General features: G+C 38.0%; 1 protein-coding gene across 11 annotated transcripts in view; it reads left to right on the top strand.

Moving 5' to 3' along the window:
- ANKRD28 (ankyrin repeat domain 28) overlaps positions 1 to 19594 on the top strand; it is a 196861-nt gene that overhangs the window by 113538 nt on the left and 63729 nt on the right. For all 11 annotated transcript variants that reach the window (XR_003118099.1, XM_025375724.1, XM_025375725.1 and 8 more), the window contains 2 exons: positions 7463 to 7663; positions 9205 to 9292. Coding sequence is in view for 10 of the 11 variants with exons in the window: in XM_025375724.1 (XP_025231509.1) it covers positions 7463 to 7663; positions 9205 to 9292 (289 nt within the window). In the remaining variant the exon portion in view is untranslated. The remainder of the gene's footprint in view (positions 1 to 7462; positions 7664 to 9204; positions 9293 to 19594) is intronic.

Below are 19594 nucleotides of genomic sequence, written 5' to 3'. Positions count from 1 at the left end.
AAAATTCTTTGAACTGAATGATAATAGTGGCACAACCTATCAAAACCTCTGGGATACAGCAAAAGTAGTGCTAAGAGGAAAGTTCATAGCATTAAATGTCTACATCAGAAAGTCTGAAAGAGCACAAATAGACAATCTAAGGCCATACCTCACGGAACTGGAGAAACAAGAACCATCCAAACCCAAACCCAGCAGAAGAAAAGAAATCATAAACATAAGAGCAGAACTAAATGAAATTGAAACCAAAATTTAAAAAAAAAACTAGAAAGATAAATGAAACAAAAAACTGGTTCTTTGAAAAAATAAATAACATTGATAGACCATTAACAAGATTCATCAAGAAGAGACCATATATGCTCAATTAGAAATGAAATGGGAGGTATTACAGATGATAGTACAGAAATACAAAAGATTATCCAAAGCTAATACGAACACCTTGACACGCATAAACTAGAAAACCTAGAGGGGATGGATAAGTTCCTGGAAATATCCAACCTTCCTAGATTAAAGTAGGAAGATACAAAATCTTTGAACAGACCAATAACAAGCAGCAAGATTAAAATGATAATTTTTAAATTGCCAACAAATAAAAAGTCCATGATAGATTCACAGCTGAATTCTATCAAACATTCAGGGACGAATTGGTACCAGTCCTATTGATGCTATTCCAAAAGAGGCAATCCTTCCTAAATCGTTTTCTGAAGCCAGTGTCACCCTCATACCAAAACCAGGGAAGGACGTAACAACGAAAACTACAGACCAATATCCCTGATGAGCATAGGTGCAAAAGTCCTCAACAAAATACGAGCAAACCAAATCCAACAGCATATCAAAGAGATGATCCACCATGATCAGGTGGGTTTCATACCGGGGGTGCATGGATGGTGTTATTAACATACCTAAGTCAGTAAATGTAATACACCACATAAACAGAATTAAAAACAAATATCACATGATCACCTCAATAGATGCAGAAAAAGCATTTGACAAAATCCAGCATCCTTTTATGATTAAAACTCTCAGCAACATCAGCATAGAAGGGATATACCTTAAGGTAATAGAAGCTATATATGACAAACCCACATCCAACATTTTACTGAATGGGAAAACTTGAAAGCATTCCCCCTGAGAACTAGAACAAGACAAGGATGCCCACTTTCACCACTTCTATTCAAAATAGTACTGGAAGTCCTAGCCTGAGACATCAGACATGAGAAAGAATTAAAGGGCATCCAAATCAGTAAAGAGGAAGTCAGACTGTCACTGTTTGCTGATGATATGATCGCATGCTTAGAAAACCCTAAAGACTCATTCAAAAAGCTCCTAGAACTGGTAAATGGATTTAGCAAAGTTTCAGGATACAAAATTAATGTACACAAATCAGTAGTTCTGCTATACACTAACAGCGACCAAGTTGAGCATCAAATCAAGAACTCATTCCCTTTCACAATAGCTGCAGCAGAACAGTAAAATAGCTAGGAGTGTACCTAACCAAGGAGGTGAAAGACCTCTACAAGGAAAGCTACAAAACACGGATGAAAGAAGTCATAGACGACATAATTAGAAACACATCCCATGCTCATGGATGGGTAGAATCAATGGTGCAAAAATGACCATACTGCCAAAAGCAATCTACAAATTCAGTGCAATTCTCATCAAAATACCGCCATCATTCTTCACAGAATTAGAAAAAAAATTCTGAAATTTATATGGAACCAAAAAGGAACCTGCAGAGCCAAAGCAAGACTAAGCAAAAAGAAAAATTCTGGAGGCATCACATTACCTGACTTCAAACTACACTACAAGGCCATAGTCACCAAAACAGCATAGTACCGGTATAAAAATAGGCATATAAAGCAATGGAACAGAAATAGAACCCAGAAATAAGGCCAGATACTTAAAACCAACTGATCTTTGACAAAGCAAACAAAAACAGTGGGGAAAGGACACCCTGTTCAACAAATGGTGCTGGGATAATTGGCAAGCCACATGTAGAAGAATGACACTGTATCGTCATTTCTCACCTTATACAAAAATCAACTCAAGGAGGATCAAAGACTTAAGTCTAAGATCTGAAACCATAGAGATTCTAGAAGATAACATCAGAAAAACACTTCTAGACAATTGGCTTAGGCAAAGACTTCATGACCAAGAATTCAAAAGCAAATGCAACAAGAACAAAGATAAATAGATGGGACTTAATTAAACTGAAAAGCTTCTGCACAGCAAAAGAAAACAGTCAGCAAAAGCTGGGCGTGGTGGCTCATGCCTGTAATCCCAGCACTTTGGGAGGTGGGCAGATTTCACTTGAAGTCAGGAGTTCAAGACCAGCCTGGCCAACATGGTGAAACCCCATCTCTACTCAAAATACAAAAATTAGCCAGGCGTGGTTGCACGCGCCTGTAATCCCAGCTACTTGGGAGGCTGAGGCAGGAGAATGACTTGAATCCGGGAGGTGGAGATTGTGGTGAGCCGAGATTGTGCCACTGCACTCCAGCCTGGGCGATAGAGCAAGACTCCATCTCAAAAAAATAAATAAATTAATTAAATAAAAAAGAAAGAAAACAATCAGCAGCATTAACAACTCACAGAGTAGGAGAAAATCCTTGCAATCTATACACCTAACAAAGGAGTAATATCCAGAATCTACAAGGAACTCAAACAAATCAGCAAGAAAATAAAGAATCCCATCAAAAAGTGGGCTAAGGACATGAATAGACAATTGTCAAAAGAAGATGTACAGAGGGCCAACAAACATGGAAAAATAACATCACTAATTATCAGGGAAATGTAAATCAAAACCACAAAGCAATACCACCTTACTCCTGTAAGAATGGCCATAGTCAAAAAAAATCAAAAAATAATAGATGTTGGTGTGGATGCAGTGGAAAGGGAACACTTTTTCACTGTCAGTGGAAATGTAAACTAGTACAACCACTATGGAAAACAGTGTGGAAATTCCTTAAAGAACTAAATCTACCATTTGATCCAGCAGTCCCACTACTTAGGTGTCTATCCAGAGAAAAAGAAGTCATTATAAGAAAAAGATACTGGTACACACATGTTTATAGCAGCACAATTTGCAATTGTAAAAATATGGAACCAACCCAAATATGCATCAATCAACGACTGGATAAAGAAAATATGGTATTGGCCAGGCACGATGGCTCATGCCTGGAATCCCAGCAGTTAGGGAGGCTAAGGTGGGCAGATCACCTGAGGTCAGGAGTTCAAGACCATCTTGGCCGACATGGTGAAACCCCATCTCTATGAAAAATACAGGTAAAAAAAAAAAAAAAAAAGCCAGGTTTGGTGGTGCGTGCCTGTAGTTCCAGCTACTCTGGAGACTGAGGAGGATCGCTTGAACCTGGGAGGCAGACGTGGAGGTGAGCCAGGATCGCGCCATTGTGCTCCAGCCTGGGTGACAAACGTGAAACTCCATCTAAAAAAAAGAAAGAGAACTAAAAATTAAAAGGCTATGTAGTATTGATACTCTCTTGCAGGATTATGAGAAACAGCTATAAAATGTGGCCCTTCCGAAAAGATACAACTTCTGTAAACACTGAGTATCATTTTTCTTTTGAAAATAAAGTCTCCTAACTAGTGAAACTGTCAGAAAACCTATTCAATAGTGTCGAGAGTATCACTTTCACTGTCGTTACTTATTTTCATTTAAGTCCTGAGAGCAAAAGTAGCTATGTTTATTACATTTAACAGAAAATATAGCTATGGCCACAGAGAGATGGGTTTTTCACTGATGGCTTTTGGTTTATATTTTTGAGATACCACGGGAGAACTAAATCCTGTGCAAGCTGATTGGAGTGACTGTTTTCTAAATTCTCGTAAGGACAGAATAGCTAGCACAGTGGTAGATGCATAGGAGAGAACTTAATTTAGCACATACAGTACTACCTTAAGTGCTTAATTATCTCACTGAACCTATGTTAAGAGAGACTGCTTCAGGTTAAATATCCCAGACACCCCAACTCTCCTTCAGTGACATAGTTTCCACACTACCTCCTACTAGCTGGCTGTCTCAGTCTGTCTCTACTACTATGATTTCTGACTGTCATTCTTTAAGAGTAGTATGTAGTTCAGCTCTGTGTAAATGCTGCGGATTTTTCTGAATAAATGGATATCCGAGTATTAGGAGTTGGGTTTTTGTTTGTTTTGGGGGTGGGGGTGTGTGTGTGTGTGTGTGAAAAAAGCCAAATCACACTATTGGAGAGCATACAACTTACATTTTAACCTAATCAGGAATTACATTTTAGGTCTATCAAGATAACTGAGTTTAAATTCTATTATCACATGAGATATTGTGTGGTCTCTCCAAGCTTTGTGTTTATTTGCAAATATGTTAAGCGCTTGTTTTTCCTGTACTTTCCTTCAAATCAATGGTAAGAAATGCTAAAAAAGGTAAAACCAAAGGGGAAAACTGGTACTGTGAAGCCTCTTTTATACTGACCCCAAGGTAATAATAAATACTCTCTGAGTACAGTTGTTTAACCTTCAGTCATTATCCTGTATTTCATAATTCGTTTGAATTAATGTCATGGAATGTTTAGTTTTAAAAAAATCGAGACACACAAGCAGCATTTCTTACACATACTGTGAAAATTTAGAATTTAGATTACTATGATAATATTTTTTGTTAATAAAATCATCTGTGCCTTTGGTTATCCCAATATTATTTTCTGTGTGCTTATGATGATACACTGATAATATGATGAAGAATTATCCTAGGGTGTGAAATCAGGCTCTTTGATTTGTAGTTCTAGAAATTCACCTCTTCTTTTTTAATGTCTCTAGCCTTTAGGGATTTTCTTCAGTTTTCTCTGATTTTTCAAAGACCACTGCTATTGTGATCTGACATGTATTACTCTGAGTAGGAAATAATGGACTCAGGGTTCACACCTTGATCTGTCTTGATACTGTAGTGTCTTAATTTCTATGTTTATTGCCTTATTTAGGTGCCCACTTACCTCCACTCACCTACTATGAACCAGATTTGTTACTGCTTTTTAGTGAAACAAAAATGTAGAATTGATTTTCCTGTTTTTACTAATGGAACATAAGTATTCCCAAACTTTCCAGAAGCTTTAATGTTTGTATTGTGAATTCCAGAATGGGAGTGAATAAGGCAAGGCTGACATCTCTAGTATTCTGTGTTTGCCCAGTTTATCCAATTACAAATTGTTCATTTTATTTTAAATTATTTGTTATATCCACTAACATGCCTACTAACATTTCCCAATATAGTGTTAGTTTTAGATCCCCCAAGTCACAGTGTACTCTTCTCAGAGGTGAGGATCAGGAATCTTGATAGTGTTTATACCTTGTTTTCCATAATTTTGTGAGTGTTCTATATCTATTCTTCTTTCCATATTCCTTTTTAAATTGAAATATAACTTACAATTAAAATGCATGAATTTTTTTAGTGTACACCCTTAAGTTTTGCCAAATGTATACACTTGTGTAACCTTTATCCCAGTCAAGATATAGAAGATTTCTGTTACCTGGCAAGTCCCCTCGTGTCCCTTTTCATTCAGTCTTCCCTGTCCCCAGAGGCAACCGGTGTTCTGATTTCTCTCAGCATAATTTCCGTAATTCTAGAACTTTATAAAAATGGAATCATACAATATGTATTCTTGTGTCACGACTTCTCTTGTTCAACGTTTTTGAGATTTATCCATGTTTCATGCATTATTGGTTCATTTTCATTGCTGAGGAATATTATAGTACAGATATACTATTTGTTTATCCATTTTTCTATTCATGAACATTTGCATTTCTGGTTTTTGGTGGTTAGGAATAAAACTGCTATGAGCATTCTTGGATGGACTTTTTAAAAATTTCTTTTGGATAAATCACTGTTGTGGAATTGTAGAGTGATAGGCCTCCATATATCTTTGATTAGCTGGCTGACTTCGCAATTTGATAGATAACTGGGCATCTCTTCAGTCTTTTGCCAACCCTATTAAGTACTGGTGCGATTTCCCATGTTTCAAACAGTTCCGACTACTTTTTATTTCAGAGGCCTAAAATGGTATGGGTGATTCATGGCTAATATATTTTGTTCAGTCTTCCTGGATGCTCTGTATATTTATAGCTATTTTCACTTTCTAACACTTTTCATGTACATTAGTTTATTGTGCTTTATAGCATACTTGAAAAGAGTGGTAGGCAGATGTTATTTCCCCCACCCCCATCTTCTTTGCAGATAAGAACATTTAGGGTTAGTTTTATAGGACTTGAATAGTATGCCTTGTAAATAATAGAATTGACATGAGAACCCATATTCTGCTTTGGTTTTGGTCGTTTTCATTTTCATATGTAGTTTGGCATTCATTTACCAAAAAGTAGGATTATCACTGAAAGGAGAAAAATTTTGCTGAGTTTAGTTCTGATTATATTGGTTAATGTTAAGGCCTACTGAATTCCTTGGAATTCTGCCATGAGTCCAATTTATAGAGGTAGTGTTGTGAGGTTTTCCATGCGCTTCTGGGAGATAAATCCTTTGGACAGTAGACTCTTAAATTGCCTTAACTTTCTCTCTCAGCAGCACTGCAAAAACAACTTCGTATATGTTGTGTCTTTTTTTTTTTTCCTCCATGAAATCGATCCTAGTGATTTTTCATTTTGTAAAATATAGCCTGTATAATACATTGAGTATGTTTTTAATTTTTACATATGCAATGTAAAGTAATAAATCTATTACTTAAAATTGTTCAAAGAGCCAGGCGTGGCTCTACAACTGGCTCACGTTTGTAATCCCAACATTTCGGGAGGCCCAGGCAGGAGGATCACTTGAGGAGTTTGAGACCAGCCTGGGCAACATAGCAAGACCTTGTCTCTACAAAAAAAATAAAAAATTAGCCAGGCGTGGTGGCATGCACCTGTAGTCCTAGCTACTCAGGAAGCTAAGGTGGGAGGATCACTTAAGCCAAGGAATTTGAAGTTACAGTGAGCTATGATTGTTCTACTGCACTCCAGCCTGGGCAACAGAGTGAGATCCTGTCTCTTAAAACCAAAAAACTATTTATTCAAAGTATAAATTGTATCTTGTTACCTATAAGAATAAGATATAAGAAATGAATTTTTTTGAATAATAGTTGTTAGTATTTCTTCTTGCATATTTTGATAGGAATGTTTATGCATTTAATGGTAGGGTAGGGAAAGGGAATATTTGATCTTGATGCATCTTATATGGCTCTGAGTACTCTTGAGTATCGCCTTTACATTCAAAATGTTTTGTTTCCTTGGGTAAATTCCTACTTGTTTATAGTGAGTTCTATGAGAGCTTTTTTATTTTCTTCATATGTAGATTTATACACAATACACAATAAATGTAGATTTATGCACATATATATTTATACACAAACACATGCACACTATATATAGAAATAACTTCTGAAACTCTTACTCATTTGTCTTTTATAACTTTTATCTTCATATGTTTTAGGAAGCAGTTCAGGTACTTCTGAAACATTCTGCAGATGTTAATGCTCGAGACAAAAATTGGCAAACCCCTTTACATATAGCTGCTGCTAATAAAGCTGTAAAGTGTGCTGAAGCTTTGGTACCTCTTCTGAGTAATGTAAACGTATCTGATCGAGCAGGGAGGACTGCTTTACATCATGCAGCTTTCAGTGGACATGGTGAGGTAGGTGGCATTCAGTGATTTTTCTCTCCTTCTGTCTACCTCCCCCCACCCCCCAGTTATTAAAGAACTTGCATTTTTGCATAGTAAAAGCATACAGAACTATTTTTCTTTCTCATTTTTGTCTAATTTTGCCTCCTTTTATAACTTTCTTAAGTTTAGAAATGTATTTAGTAGATACTACTTGTGCACAGTCAATCTGGGGTGACCAAGGAGAACACTGCCAACTCTTCTAACACAACAGGAAAAGTATGTTCTATTATTGTGAGAGGAAAAAATATGTGAAGACAGAGATATGTTATTGTTCTTCCAGAAGTACCAGAAGTAGAGTAAATAGCAAAGGAAGGCAGAATTTAGAAAACATGCTTTTTAGTAGTTTATTAACATTTAATCAAGAGAATTCTTTAGTGACAGAACCATCAAAACAATTTAAGAAAATTGCTATTTAGTTATCTTACACAACAAATGTTGTCTGTGGCAGGTGTTGTCATAGCAAAGGTTGGAGTTTATGTGTATGCTGAAGATTTGTAGAAGGTAACAGAAGAACCTTTGAAGCCAACTTGTCTAGTCTTTCATTTTTGTTGCAGGGATAGGAACTCATAGGTAAAGTAACATTCCCAAGATTCTGTGGCTGGGAGCTAGTGGCTGTCATGTCTTTTTCAAAGTAGTTCCCACTTATCTACAGAGGATATATTCGTGGACCCCCTATGGATGCCTGAAACATTGGATGGTACCAAACCCTATAGATACTATGTTTTTTTTCTACACATACCAATGATAAAATTTAATTTATAATTTAGGCACAGTAAGAGATAATAATAATAAAGTGGAACAATTTTAATACAAGTTACATGAATGTAGTCTGTCTCTCAAAATATCCCCCTAACTGCAGTGTAGTCACCTATTTTCAGACTATGGTTGATGGCAGGTAATTGAATGCAGAAAGCGGAACTGCAGATAAGGGGAGACTACTGTACTTCTCTGATTTTGCAATATAAAGAATCCTTAACTGCAGTTAAGGTTTTAGATGTATCCCTATTTGAAATCTGCAGTAGCCTTCCAATGGAGAACTTATCGTAAATATGGTTAGTTGCAGTTACTATTTTTGGTACACACAGACTATGCAGTGACCTTCAGGTCTAATTATATTATAGGCACTATGTTTGTGTTTGAATTAAGTTTAAGACATTTCTAGAATGAGAATACACTTTTAACATTTTGGACTATGAATAGGAACAAAACCTCTTATTAAATATTCAACCTTAGACTTTCCAGATTTGTATTTAGTTCATAAAATACCAAGGCGCAAAGTGGCATCCTAAGAAGGTACTGATGCCTGACTTCAGTAGTACCCACAGTTAACCATTTTTTCATATATTGTCCTATTATGTTAAATGACCTTCAGTATTTAGTCTAGCTCCTTCTGTTCAGCAACTGCAGAAATTTAGTGCCAGAGAAATTGAGATAAGTAACTGTCACAAATGTACACTCATAGACAGTTGTGCTTCACAATTTTTATGACACCGTGTTTACTTTTATTCCAGATGGTCAAACTACTCTTGTCTAGAGGTGCCAATATTAATGCTTTTGACAAGAAAGATAGGCGTGCTATCCATTGGGCAGCATATATGGGTATGTACTTTTTAAATTTAGTTTTTGGTATTATAGATTTAGAAAAGTTGTACATTTCAAGTTCTTGCTGTTGATATAACATTTGTCTTTAAGGGTACTGAAAAGCTACACAGTATCTGAGTTTGATGCCCAGGTAGAACAACCCTGGTAACGGGGGAGGTTTGGAGTGCACTGGGTCCAGTTCATCTAAAAGCTGTTTGAAATTAAATCCATTTACCTTTAAAGGAAGAGATGTCCCAGACACAGGCTAGAGTACATAATTTAGGACTGATGTTTACTAAAGCCCATTCTCATACCCATTTTTGTTTGTATGAGAATATTAAGGTAAAAGTAACAAAGATACATTAAGAAGCCTATTATTTTGGGCCAACCAGTGGATTAAATATGTGTTATCATGTTTGATTTCTATAATAGTAATTTTATAGAAAGAAACTGGGGCTTGGAATACAGACTTTTCTGCTGTAACGTAATATATATGTTCTTGAAAAATCTTACAGTCTGCAAAATTGTACTCTAAAACTAATAGAGCTCATGGGAATAATAGGCCTGGGGTAGACCGCCCAAAACCTATGCAACTGTGACCACAGCATTAACAGAAACATTAATTGGTTCTTGCAGAGCCCGGGAGGCAAATCAGCCTATCACAGGATATTTTAAAATGCACCCAAAAACAGCAGAATGAAAATGCTCGCTTCTGGTTGCTAAAACTGCAGAGGAAGGTAGATCTCTAAGTGTAGAGGAAGTACACCTTGCCATAAATCCTTTAAGTCATATAAGGCTGGGGTTGTGCGTCTGGGAAGAAGCCATGGATGTAGACATTCATTTTTCAAGGTTCTTAAAACAGCTGAAAGAACTCACTTTGCAGCCATAGAGCTCAGGGCTTTTTTTCTTCCTGCCAGAGGTTATAATTCTGTGCTTCTGCTCTTTTAACTCCTGGGTAGGAAAAAGCGTATATGAACTGACTTGTTTTCTGTGTAATACTTGTATCATTCCCTGATTTACGAGTCACATTACCTGATTACACAGACATCTAGCTAACCACTTTTCTTAGAGCCATAGCTTATCCTCATTACTTTCTGTTCTTGGTTTTGTCTTTTCTTGACTCTCATTTAAAAATAAAAGATTAACAGAAGATTGAATAGAGGAATTTTAACTCAAGAGCTATATAGTCCATCCTTCATATATGTGGAGGATTGGTTCCAGGACCACCTGCTTATACCTAAATCCTTGCATACTGAAGTCCCACAGTCAGCCATGGGGAACTCATGTGTACAAAAAGTTGGCTTTCCATGTATGAGCATTTCACATCCCCTGAATACTGTATTTTTGAACCACATGTGGTATTAAAAAATCCATGTATAAGTGGACCCATACAGTTCAAACCTTTGTTATTCCAGGGTCAACTGTATAATATGTAAAATAGATACAAACCAGTTATAATACATTCTTTCTGGATAGGTAAGTCTATACCTATATGTCTGTATATATCAAACCAGTTATAGATACCCACAGGACCCCAGGAAGTCCTATGCCTATAATGAAAACAACCAAAAGCAGTAGAATCCTTTTTTTTTCTTTTTTAAGAAAAGTTTTGAAAATCATTATTCAATTTCAGTATAGTTACTCTGAAAAAAAAATTCTACATAGGTATGCTAAATTGAAGATCATGATATACAAAACCCACTTTCATTACCAATAAAACATTTAAAATAAGGTGTCAACACTGATTTTTTACAAAAGCAACAGCACTCATGCGTCAGATACTGTAGCTTATCTCTCTCCTTTGTATCAAAATTACATTTTGAGAAATGATATCAATTGAATACATGAAATATTATAACTGAAGATTAGTCACATAAGGCATGATTAATTTTAAGAAATGATACTTAAAGAGAACAAAATGCCTTCACTATTTCTAACAGTGTGTCCACAGAAAAGAAAAATATAGTCAAAATTAAGCAGATAAATGATGAAGTTGGGAATACACGGTGATATGTCGTTTTTCGTTCCTTTTCCAATCAGCCCCAGAGGGCAATCGCAGATCAGCTCAACACAACCAAAGTGAGCATGGTGATTTCCCACTCTTGCTTATCCCCATATTACAGTATTTATCCTTTGGAAAGGTTCTTCAGTAGTTCGTAAGAGTATTTCAGAGGTCCAAGGTGAGCAAGAAGCTGAAGTAATCTGTAGTTAGCAAACAAGTAATACTGCAGATGTGTTTTTGCTTTTTTGTTTTTGAGACAAGAGTCTTGTTCTGTCGCCCAGACTGGAGTGCAGTGACACGATCTCAGCTCACTCCAAAGTCCACCTCCCAGGTTCAAGCAATTCTTGTGCCTCAGCCTCCCAAGTAGCTGGAATTACAGGCACCCGCCACCACACCTGGCTAATTTTTTTGTATTTTTAGTAGAGACGCGATTTCACCATGTTGTCCAGGCTGGTCCTCAAACTCCTGACCTCAGGTGATCGGCCTGCCTCTGCCTCCCAAAGTGCTGGGATTACAGGTGTGAGCCACTGCGCCTGGTCTGGAGATGTCTTAAAGCAGCCATCTCCTTTTTCTTCTAATACTTTCCACATATCTGCTACAAGGATTTGGGCTTGTTTGTAAAAAGAAACTTTTTTCCCCTCAAATGTGAAAAAAATGTGCCTCCAGACGTTTTCAACAGAATATTCCTGGCTTCATCAAGAATCCAATGCCACTCTTCTGTCAAAGGCATGAGAGGAAACGTCTGTTTCAGAATGAAGTATGTGCCGAACTTGATCTAGGGTTACTGTGGCATAGTATGAGGTACTAGTAGTTGGTATCCCTTTGCTGAGGGATCTGTTAACTGCCGTGACTGCAGGGACCAATACCATATGTTCTCCCCAAAAGCAGGACTTTTGCTTGTCCTGCTCTGACCAAATAGGAGATAAGGTTAAGTATGTCTGTCATTGACTGTGGTCTTACCAGCTCCCCTGGGATTGGGATTTAGCTCATGAAGCATCTTCCACCTCTCCACATAGAGCTCTGGTGTCTTCACCTTGGCCAGCAACAGTTCTGCCACCCTGTGTATGTATGCCTCTGCTTTCAGTGAACACATCCCAACTGTTTTCTGCAGTGAATTTATTTTAATTCCCTGGGTATTAGAAGACAGTGCATTCTCCCCCTCCCCTTTCAGACCATGGAGTGATGCTTTTGACCTCCACTGGGGCAAACTCTCCTTTCTAAGCGGGCAACATCCCCAGTCCCTCTGTACTTCAGAATTTTCTACCCACTATGGGATCATCACCCTAAACAGGGTCCCGCTTTCTGCGGGAGTAGCACTGAGAACTGAGCGCAGCTAAGGTACAGCCTTTCTTCCATCACATTTGCGTGACTAGGAAACTGTAGACACCATGTAGCCATGCACTGGGCAGAAGCCCGAGAATCCATATTGCATTGCAGTTCTGACCTTTAGTGTGAGTGTAAAGGAAGATTAAAAAAGGAACATCCTTTTCAAATGTCCACCCCACCTTTTTTTTTTTCTTTTTCTTTTTCTTTTTTTTTTTTGAGACAAAATTTCACCCTTGTTGCCCAGGCTGGAGTGCTGGAGTGCAATGGCGCGATCTCAGCTCACTGCAACTCTGCCTCCCAGGTTCAAGCGATTCTCCTGCCTCAGCCTCCCAAGTAGCTGGGACTACAGGCACCTGCCATCACACCCGGCTAATTTTTGTATATTTAGTAGAGATGAGGTTTCACCATGTTGACCAGGTTGGTCTTGAACTTCTGCAAATGTCCCTATTTTTAAAGCCAAAAGCTGAAAGCTTGGTGCATGGTGGTTTACACTAAAGATATGCGCTGCTAGTTATGTACTGGGCCATTTTCTTGTGTTAATTGAAGGTAATATAGCCAAAAGCAAGTTCCCTATTGCATCCTAAGGTCCCTTTCTCACAGCCTGTAGATTTTCATCTCAGTCTTTCTGAATATTCTGGTGTGGCTTACTCTTCAAGACAGGAACAACTAGGTTATGTGATGTAAAACTGTACATCTTACGTTAAGAGGCTTACATGTTAAGCAGAGTGCATCACGCCTTTTACCTACTAAGAATTAAGCTTTGCTAAACAACTGTTTTCATACAACTGAAGGTCAGGGGGATTTTGCAGGTTACCTCTAGTTGAGCCCCCAGAATAGTTGAATGTGTGTATTTCAGGGGGGCCAGAATGGCTTTGTTGTTTCTCACCCGCTAAGTGTCACTTTTTAGGCCTCTTAGTTGAGGTTGAAAAGGAAATTCTGTGTTTCTTGGACCTCACCACAAGTTTTAGTTTATTTTATGCTACTAAAATTAAATGTCCTAGACTGGGTAATTTATAAATAACAGAAATTTATTTCCTCACAGTTCTGTAGGCTGGGAAGTCCAAGATCAAGGCATTAGCATCTAGTGAGGGCCCTCTTGAAGCATCACATTGTGAGGAGTCAAACTCATCTTTTCTAAGTCGCTCACTCGCAAAATAGCATTGTTTGTTCATGAGGACAGAGCCCTTATTGCCTAATCACCTCTTAAAGTTCCTACCTCTTAACACTGTTGCCTTGGGGATTACACTTCCAACATATGAAATTCGGAGGACACATTTAAACCATAGTACCATATAGCACTGCCCATTTAATTTGTGAGCATAACCAGGCAGAGATTTATAATTACCCTTTTTGTGTCTCTTCCTTCCCTTAAGCACAGAATAAGATGAATACCGACATATAGCTTCTAAAACTGTTCAGCCATTCTAGGAGTACAGGATTAAAGAGTTAAATATGTGAAAGAAAGAAGCTATTGACTGGTCACTGCTGTTACAGACAAACCTAAAGTACAAGCATTGTCACCTCTAGGTTATATTCAGAGAATTCATCAATGTTAGTGTAAGAGACATTGGGGATTATGTGTAGTCTTGTAATTTATTTATCCCAGTTTTCCTTATTAGCCCTGGCCTTCTACTTCCTGGTTGAGGCTCCGTTAATTTCCTTTTAGGCCCTACCTCTTATACTTAATGCTATTGAATTATTTGTCATTGTTCTGTAGCACCCCACCTCATCTCCAAATGAACTGATCATTTTCTTCTTCCCACCTTGTGCTTGCTCCTGCCATCAAACTTTTCAAGGTCCCTTTACATGTTCATTTTTACTGTTGCTTTCAGTACTTTTAGAAGTTTAGCCTCAGTTACCAAGTTTAGCCTCAGATTACCTTATTATGATGACTTTGACACAGAAGGTACTGAATAAATATTTTTTACCTTGGGCTGGGCATGGTTGCTTATGCCTGTAATCCCAACACTTTGGGAGGCCAAGGTGGGAAGATCCTTGAGCCAGGAGTTGAAGATCAGCCTGGGCAACATAGCGAGACCCTCTCTCTACCAAAAAAAAAAAAAATTAATATTAGCTGGATGTGGTGGCACACACCTCACTTGAGCCCGGGAGGTCGAGGCTGCAGTGAGCTGTGATCGTACCACTGCATTTCAGCCAAGGTGACAGAGCCAAAACTCTGTCTCAAAAATTTTTTAATTGATTTTTAAAAATTAACAACTTATTGCATTATTTCTTTTCTAGAAACATAATAGTAGATATTTCTTTTTCATATTAAAATGGGTGGAAAGAGGCTGAAAATATCTACTTTAATTGATAATTTGTATATAAACAACTGAATCTGCCTGATTCTTTATGCATCTTGCAGTATCCTGGGTTAATTTTTTTGAGGGAGGGGTGCCTCTGTTTGAAAGCCTCATTTTATAATTTGTTAACTTTTTATAGAGTCATTCTCTATGAGGGGATTTTAAAAATGACATCACAAGCAATTTCTTTAATGTAACTAACATATATTGGGCGCTTGTTTTGTATGCTGCTCTTGGCCTTATGGAACATATCAAGAAGTAGAACAGTCTTCTGAAAGTATATATTTGGGGATTCATGCACAAAAAGTAATTAAAGAGTTAGTAATGATTCCGTTTAAGAAACATCACAAGGCTTATAGGGCTTCTAGGGAAGAGAGTTGATTGAGTTGGTCAGGAAAGGTTGGGTCTGACATGTTTCTTCAAGGACTAGTATAATAGCAATGATTGGGAGGAGACATCCAAGCAGAATGTTACACATAAAGAAGGTGTTTCATGAACAAAGAGACAGAGGTGGGAGGGATTGTGGGAGGAGGAGAAAGCACTGTGTAATCTAATCTGACAAATAAGTGACAAGTTACAAAAGGAGAATAGTGGTTCTCTCACCTTCCAGATACATGGCCCCCTTCCTGGCCTTTTTGTGTGGTTGGGTGGGGCCTAGGACTAGTTCTGGCTAATGAATGAAAGCAACAGTGGTCTGGGCTGGAGCATTTAATTACTGATAGGAAACGCTGCAGTCTGTTTCCCCTTCTGGCACAGTGACCAGCCACATTCAAGATGATGTCAGTTACATGAGCCTGGGTCCTTGAGTAACTGAACAGAGCCCTCTTGCCAACCTGTTATGGTTGAGAGAGAAATAAAAACATTATTTAAGCCACTGAGATTTGGGAGTTGATTGTTAACCATCACACAGTATAACCAACCGTTTCCTCATGGTTACACTGGTAAGTAGTAAACTAAATTGGTTAAGGAGATCTGGTGGAAATTATAAGGAAAAAGAGGTTTTTGGCTGCATGTTCTAAAGACCTAACATTCTGAAGAAACAAGCCCAAGAAACTCCCAGATTGAAACAATTCCAGTAAGGCAGAGATCAGAGAGATTGTGGGGTTGGTGCTAAACTACCACAACAAAGCAAGTATCTCAATAAGCAATTCACAAAAATTTTTTGGTTTCCCAGTGCATATAAAAGATATGTTTGGTCTGCCTGCAGTGGCTCACACCTGTAATCCTAACATCTTGGGAGCGCAACGTGGGAGGACTGCTTCAGGCCAGGAGTTCAAGACCAACCTGGGCAACATAGCAAGACCCTCTCTCTACAAAAAAATTTAAAAATTATCCCAGTGTGGTGGCATGCATCTGTAGTCCTACCTACTCAGAAGGCTGAGGTGGGAGGATCACCTGAATCCAGGAGTTTTAGGTTGCAGTGAGATGTGATCACACCACTGCACTTCAGCCGGGGTGACAGAACAAGACCCCATTTCTAAAAATAATTAATTCATTACAAAATATGTTTATGCTATACTATAGTATATTAAGTGTGCAATAGTGTGCAATAGCAGTACATCTAAAACAATGTACATGTCGTTTTTATTAATTTTCAATGTTCTTGTCTTAAAAAATACGTTATTGCTAAAAAAAAAAAATGCTATCATATGAACCTTTAGCAAGTCATAATCTCTGCTAATGGAGAGTTTTGCCTCAATGTGAATGGTTGCTGAAGGTTTGGATGGCTGTGGCAATTCCTTGAAATGAGACAAAGATGTGCTGCATTGATGGACTCTTCCTTTCACAGAGGTAGTATGGCAAGCTGTTTGATAGCATTTTACCCACAGTAGAATTTCCTTCAAAATTGGAGTCACTTCTCTAAAAACTTTGTTGTCATTTCAGCAACATTCACAGTATCTTCGGAAGTAGATTCCATCTCACAAAACCACTGTCTTTACTCATCCATAAGAAGCAACCCCTTATCTGTTCCCATTTTATCATGAGATTATAGCAATTCAGGCACATCTTCAGGCTCCACTTCTTATTCTAGTTCTCTCGCTATTTCTACCACATCTGCAGTTATTTCCTTCACTGAAGTCTTGAATCCCTCAAAGTCATCCATGAGGGTTGCAATCACCTTCTTTCAAACTCCTGTTGATATTAATACTTTGACCTCCTCCCATGAATCAGAAATGTTTTTTGTTTTTTGTTTTTTGTTTTTTGGTTTTTTTGGCAGAGTTTCGCTTTGTTGCCCAGGCTGGAGTGCAGTGGTGTGATATTGGCTCACTGCAGCCTCTACCTCCTGTGTTCAAGTGATTCTCCTGCCTCAGCCTCCCAAGTAGCTGGGATTACAGGTGCCTGCCACCACGCCTGGCTACTTTTTGTATTGTTAGTAGAGACAGAGTTTCACCATGTTGGCCAGGCTGGTCTCGAACTGCTGACCTCAGGTGATTGACTTCCCAAAGTGCTGGGATTACAGGCGTGAGCCACCACACCTGGCCAAGAATGTTCTTAATGGCATCTAGAATGATGAATCCTTTCCAGAAGGTTTTCAATTTACTTTGCCCAGATGCATCAGAGGAATCACTATGGCAGCTATATCCATGTCAAATGTTATTTCTTAAATAAAAAGACTTTGAAAGTTGACATTACTCTTGGTTCAGGGACAACAGAGTGACTGTTGTGTTAGCAGGCACAAAAACAACAGTAATCTCCTTGTCTATAAGAGCTCTTGGGTGGCCAAGTACATTGTGAATAAGCAGTAATATTTTGAAAGGAATCTTCTTTTTTCTGAGCAGTATGTCTCAACAGTGGGCTTAAAATATTCAGTAAACCGTGTTATAAACAGATGTGTTGTCATCCAGGCTTTGTTCCATTTTAGAGCATAGGCAAAGTGGATTTAGTATAATTCATGTGGGCTGTGGAATTTTCAGAATGGTAAATGAGCACTGACTTAACTTAAAGTCACTAGCTGTGTTAGCCTCTAACAAGAGAGTCAGCCTGTCCTTTGAAGTTTTGATGGCAGGCATAGATTTCTCTCTAGCAATGAAAGTCCTTGATGGCATCTTCCAATAGAAGGCTGTTTCATCTACATTGAAAATCTGTTGTTTAATGTAGCCACCTTCATTAATAATCTTAGATCTTTTAGATAACTTGTTACAGCTTCTATTAATACATCAGCACTTGCTGCTTCACGTTGCACTTTTATGTTATAGGGACATCTTTTTTCATTAAACCTCATGAACCAACCTTTGCTCGATCAAAGTTTTCTTCTGTAGCTTCCTCACCTCTCTCAGCCTTCATAGAATTGAAGACAGTTAAGGCCTTGCTCTGGATTAGGCTTTGGCTTAAGCGAATGTTGTAGCTGTTTGGTCTTCTATCCGGACCACTAGTACTTTCTCTGTATCAGCAGTAAGGCTACTTAGCTTTCTTTTCGTTAGTCCATTCACTGGTAGCATGTTTAATTTTCTTGAAGAATTTTTCTTTTGCATTCACTACTTGGTAACTTTGTCGCAGGAGGCCTAGATTTCATTCTGTCTCACCTTTCAACATGCCTTTCTCACTAAGCTTAATCATTTCTAGCTTTTGATTTAAAGTGAGAGATATGCAACTGTCTTTCACTTGAACACTTAGTGGCTGCTGTAGGGTTATTATTTGACCTAATTTTAATACTATTGTGTCTTGAGTGAAGAGGAAGGTCTGAAAAAGAGATAGATGAGGGAATGGAGTAGTTGGAATACACATTTATTAAGTTAACCACTTTTATTGGAGACAGAGTCTCACTCTGTCATCCAGGCTAGAGTGCAGTGACGTGATCTTGGCTTACTGCAACCTCCACTTCCGGGGATCAAGCGATTCTCAGGCCTCAGCCTCCCGAGTAGCTGGAACTACAGGTATGTGCCAGCATGCCCAGCTAATTTTTGTATTTTTAGTAGAGACAGGGTCTCACTATTTTGGCCAGGCTGGTCTCGACTCCTGACCTCAGGTGATCCACCTGCCTCAGCCTCACAAAGTGTTGGGAGTACAGGCGTGAGCCACCATGCCTGATCAGTTCACCACTTTATATGAGTTCAGTTTGTGATGCCCCAAAACAATTACAGTAGGAATGCCAAAGATCAGTGATCACAGATCACCATAACAGATAAAATAATATTGAAAAAGTTTGAAATATTGGCAAGAATAACCAAAACGTGACACAGACACATGAAATGAGCACATGCTGATGGAAAAAATGATGCCAATAGACTTGCTTGACACGGGATTGCCACAAACTTTCAATTTTTAAGAAACAAGATGCAATATTTGCAGAGCCCAATAAAGCAAAGTACATATGATATGGTATGCCAGCATTAGAAATGAAAAGCTTACTTTAGAATTTATGAATGTATTAAAGTAACCTTAGACCAAAAACAAGATCTAGGCAAAAGGAAAATTATAGACTGCAGGGTTATCACCGAATAAAATAATCAAAGGAATTATAGTTGTCCCTTGTTATCCTTAGAGTATTCGTTTCAGACTCCTTTGGATACAAAAATCAGAAGATACTCAAGTTCCTTATATAAAATGCCATAGTGTGTACGTATAACCTGTTCTGTAATTCATCTCTAGATTTCTTATAATACCTAATACAATGTAAATAGTTGTTACACTGTATTTTTATTTTTTTATCATTATTTTTTTACTGTTTTTATGTTTTCAAATATTTTC

Source organism: Theropithecus gelada, chromosome 2 (assembly GCF_003255815.1).
Source record: "Theropithecus gelada isolate Dixy chromosome 2, Tgel_1.0, whole genome shotgun sequence".
Classification (NCBI taxonomy): domain Eukaryota; kingdom Metazoa; phylum Chordata; class Mammalia; order Primates; family Cercopithecidae; genus Theropithecus; species Theropithecus gelada.
Note: the sequence above shows the minus strand (reverse complement) of the source record. Positions and strands in the feature narration are given on the sequence as shown.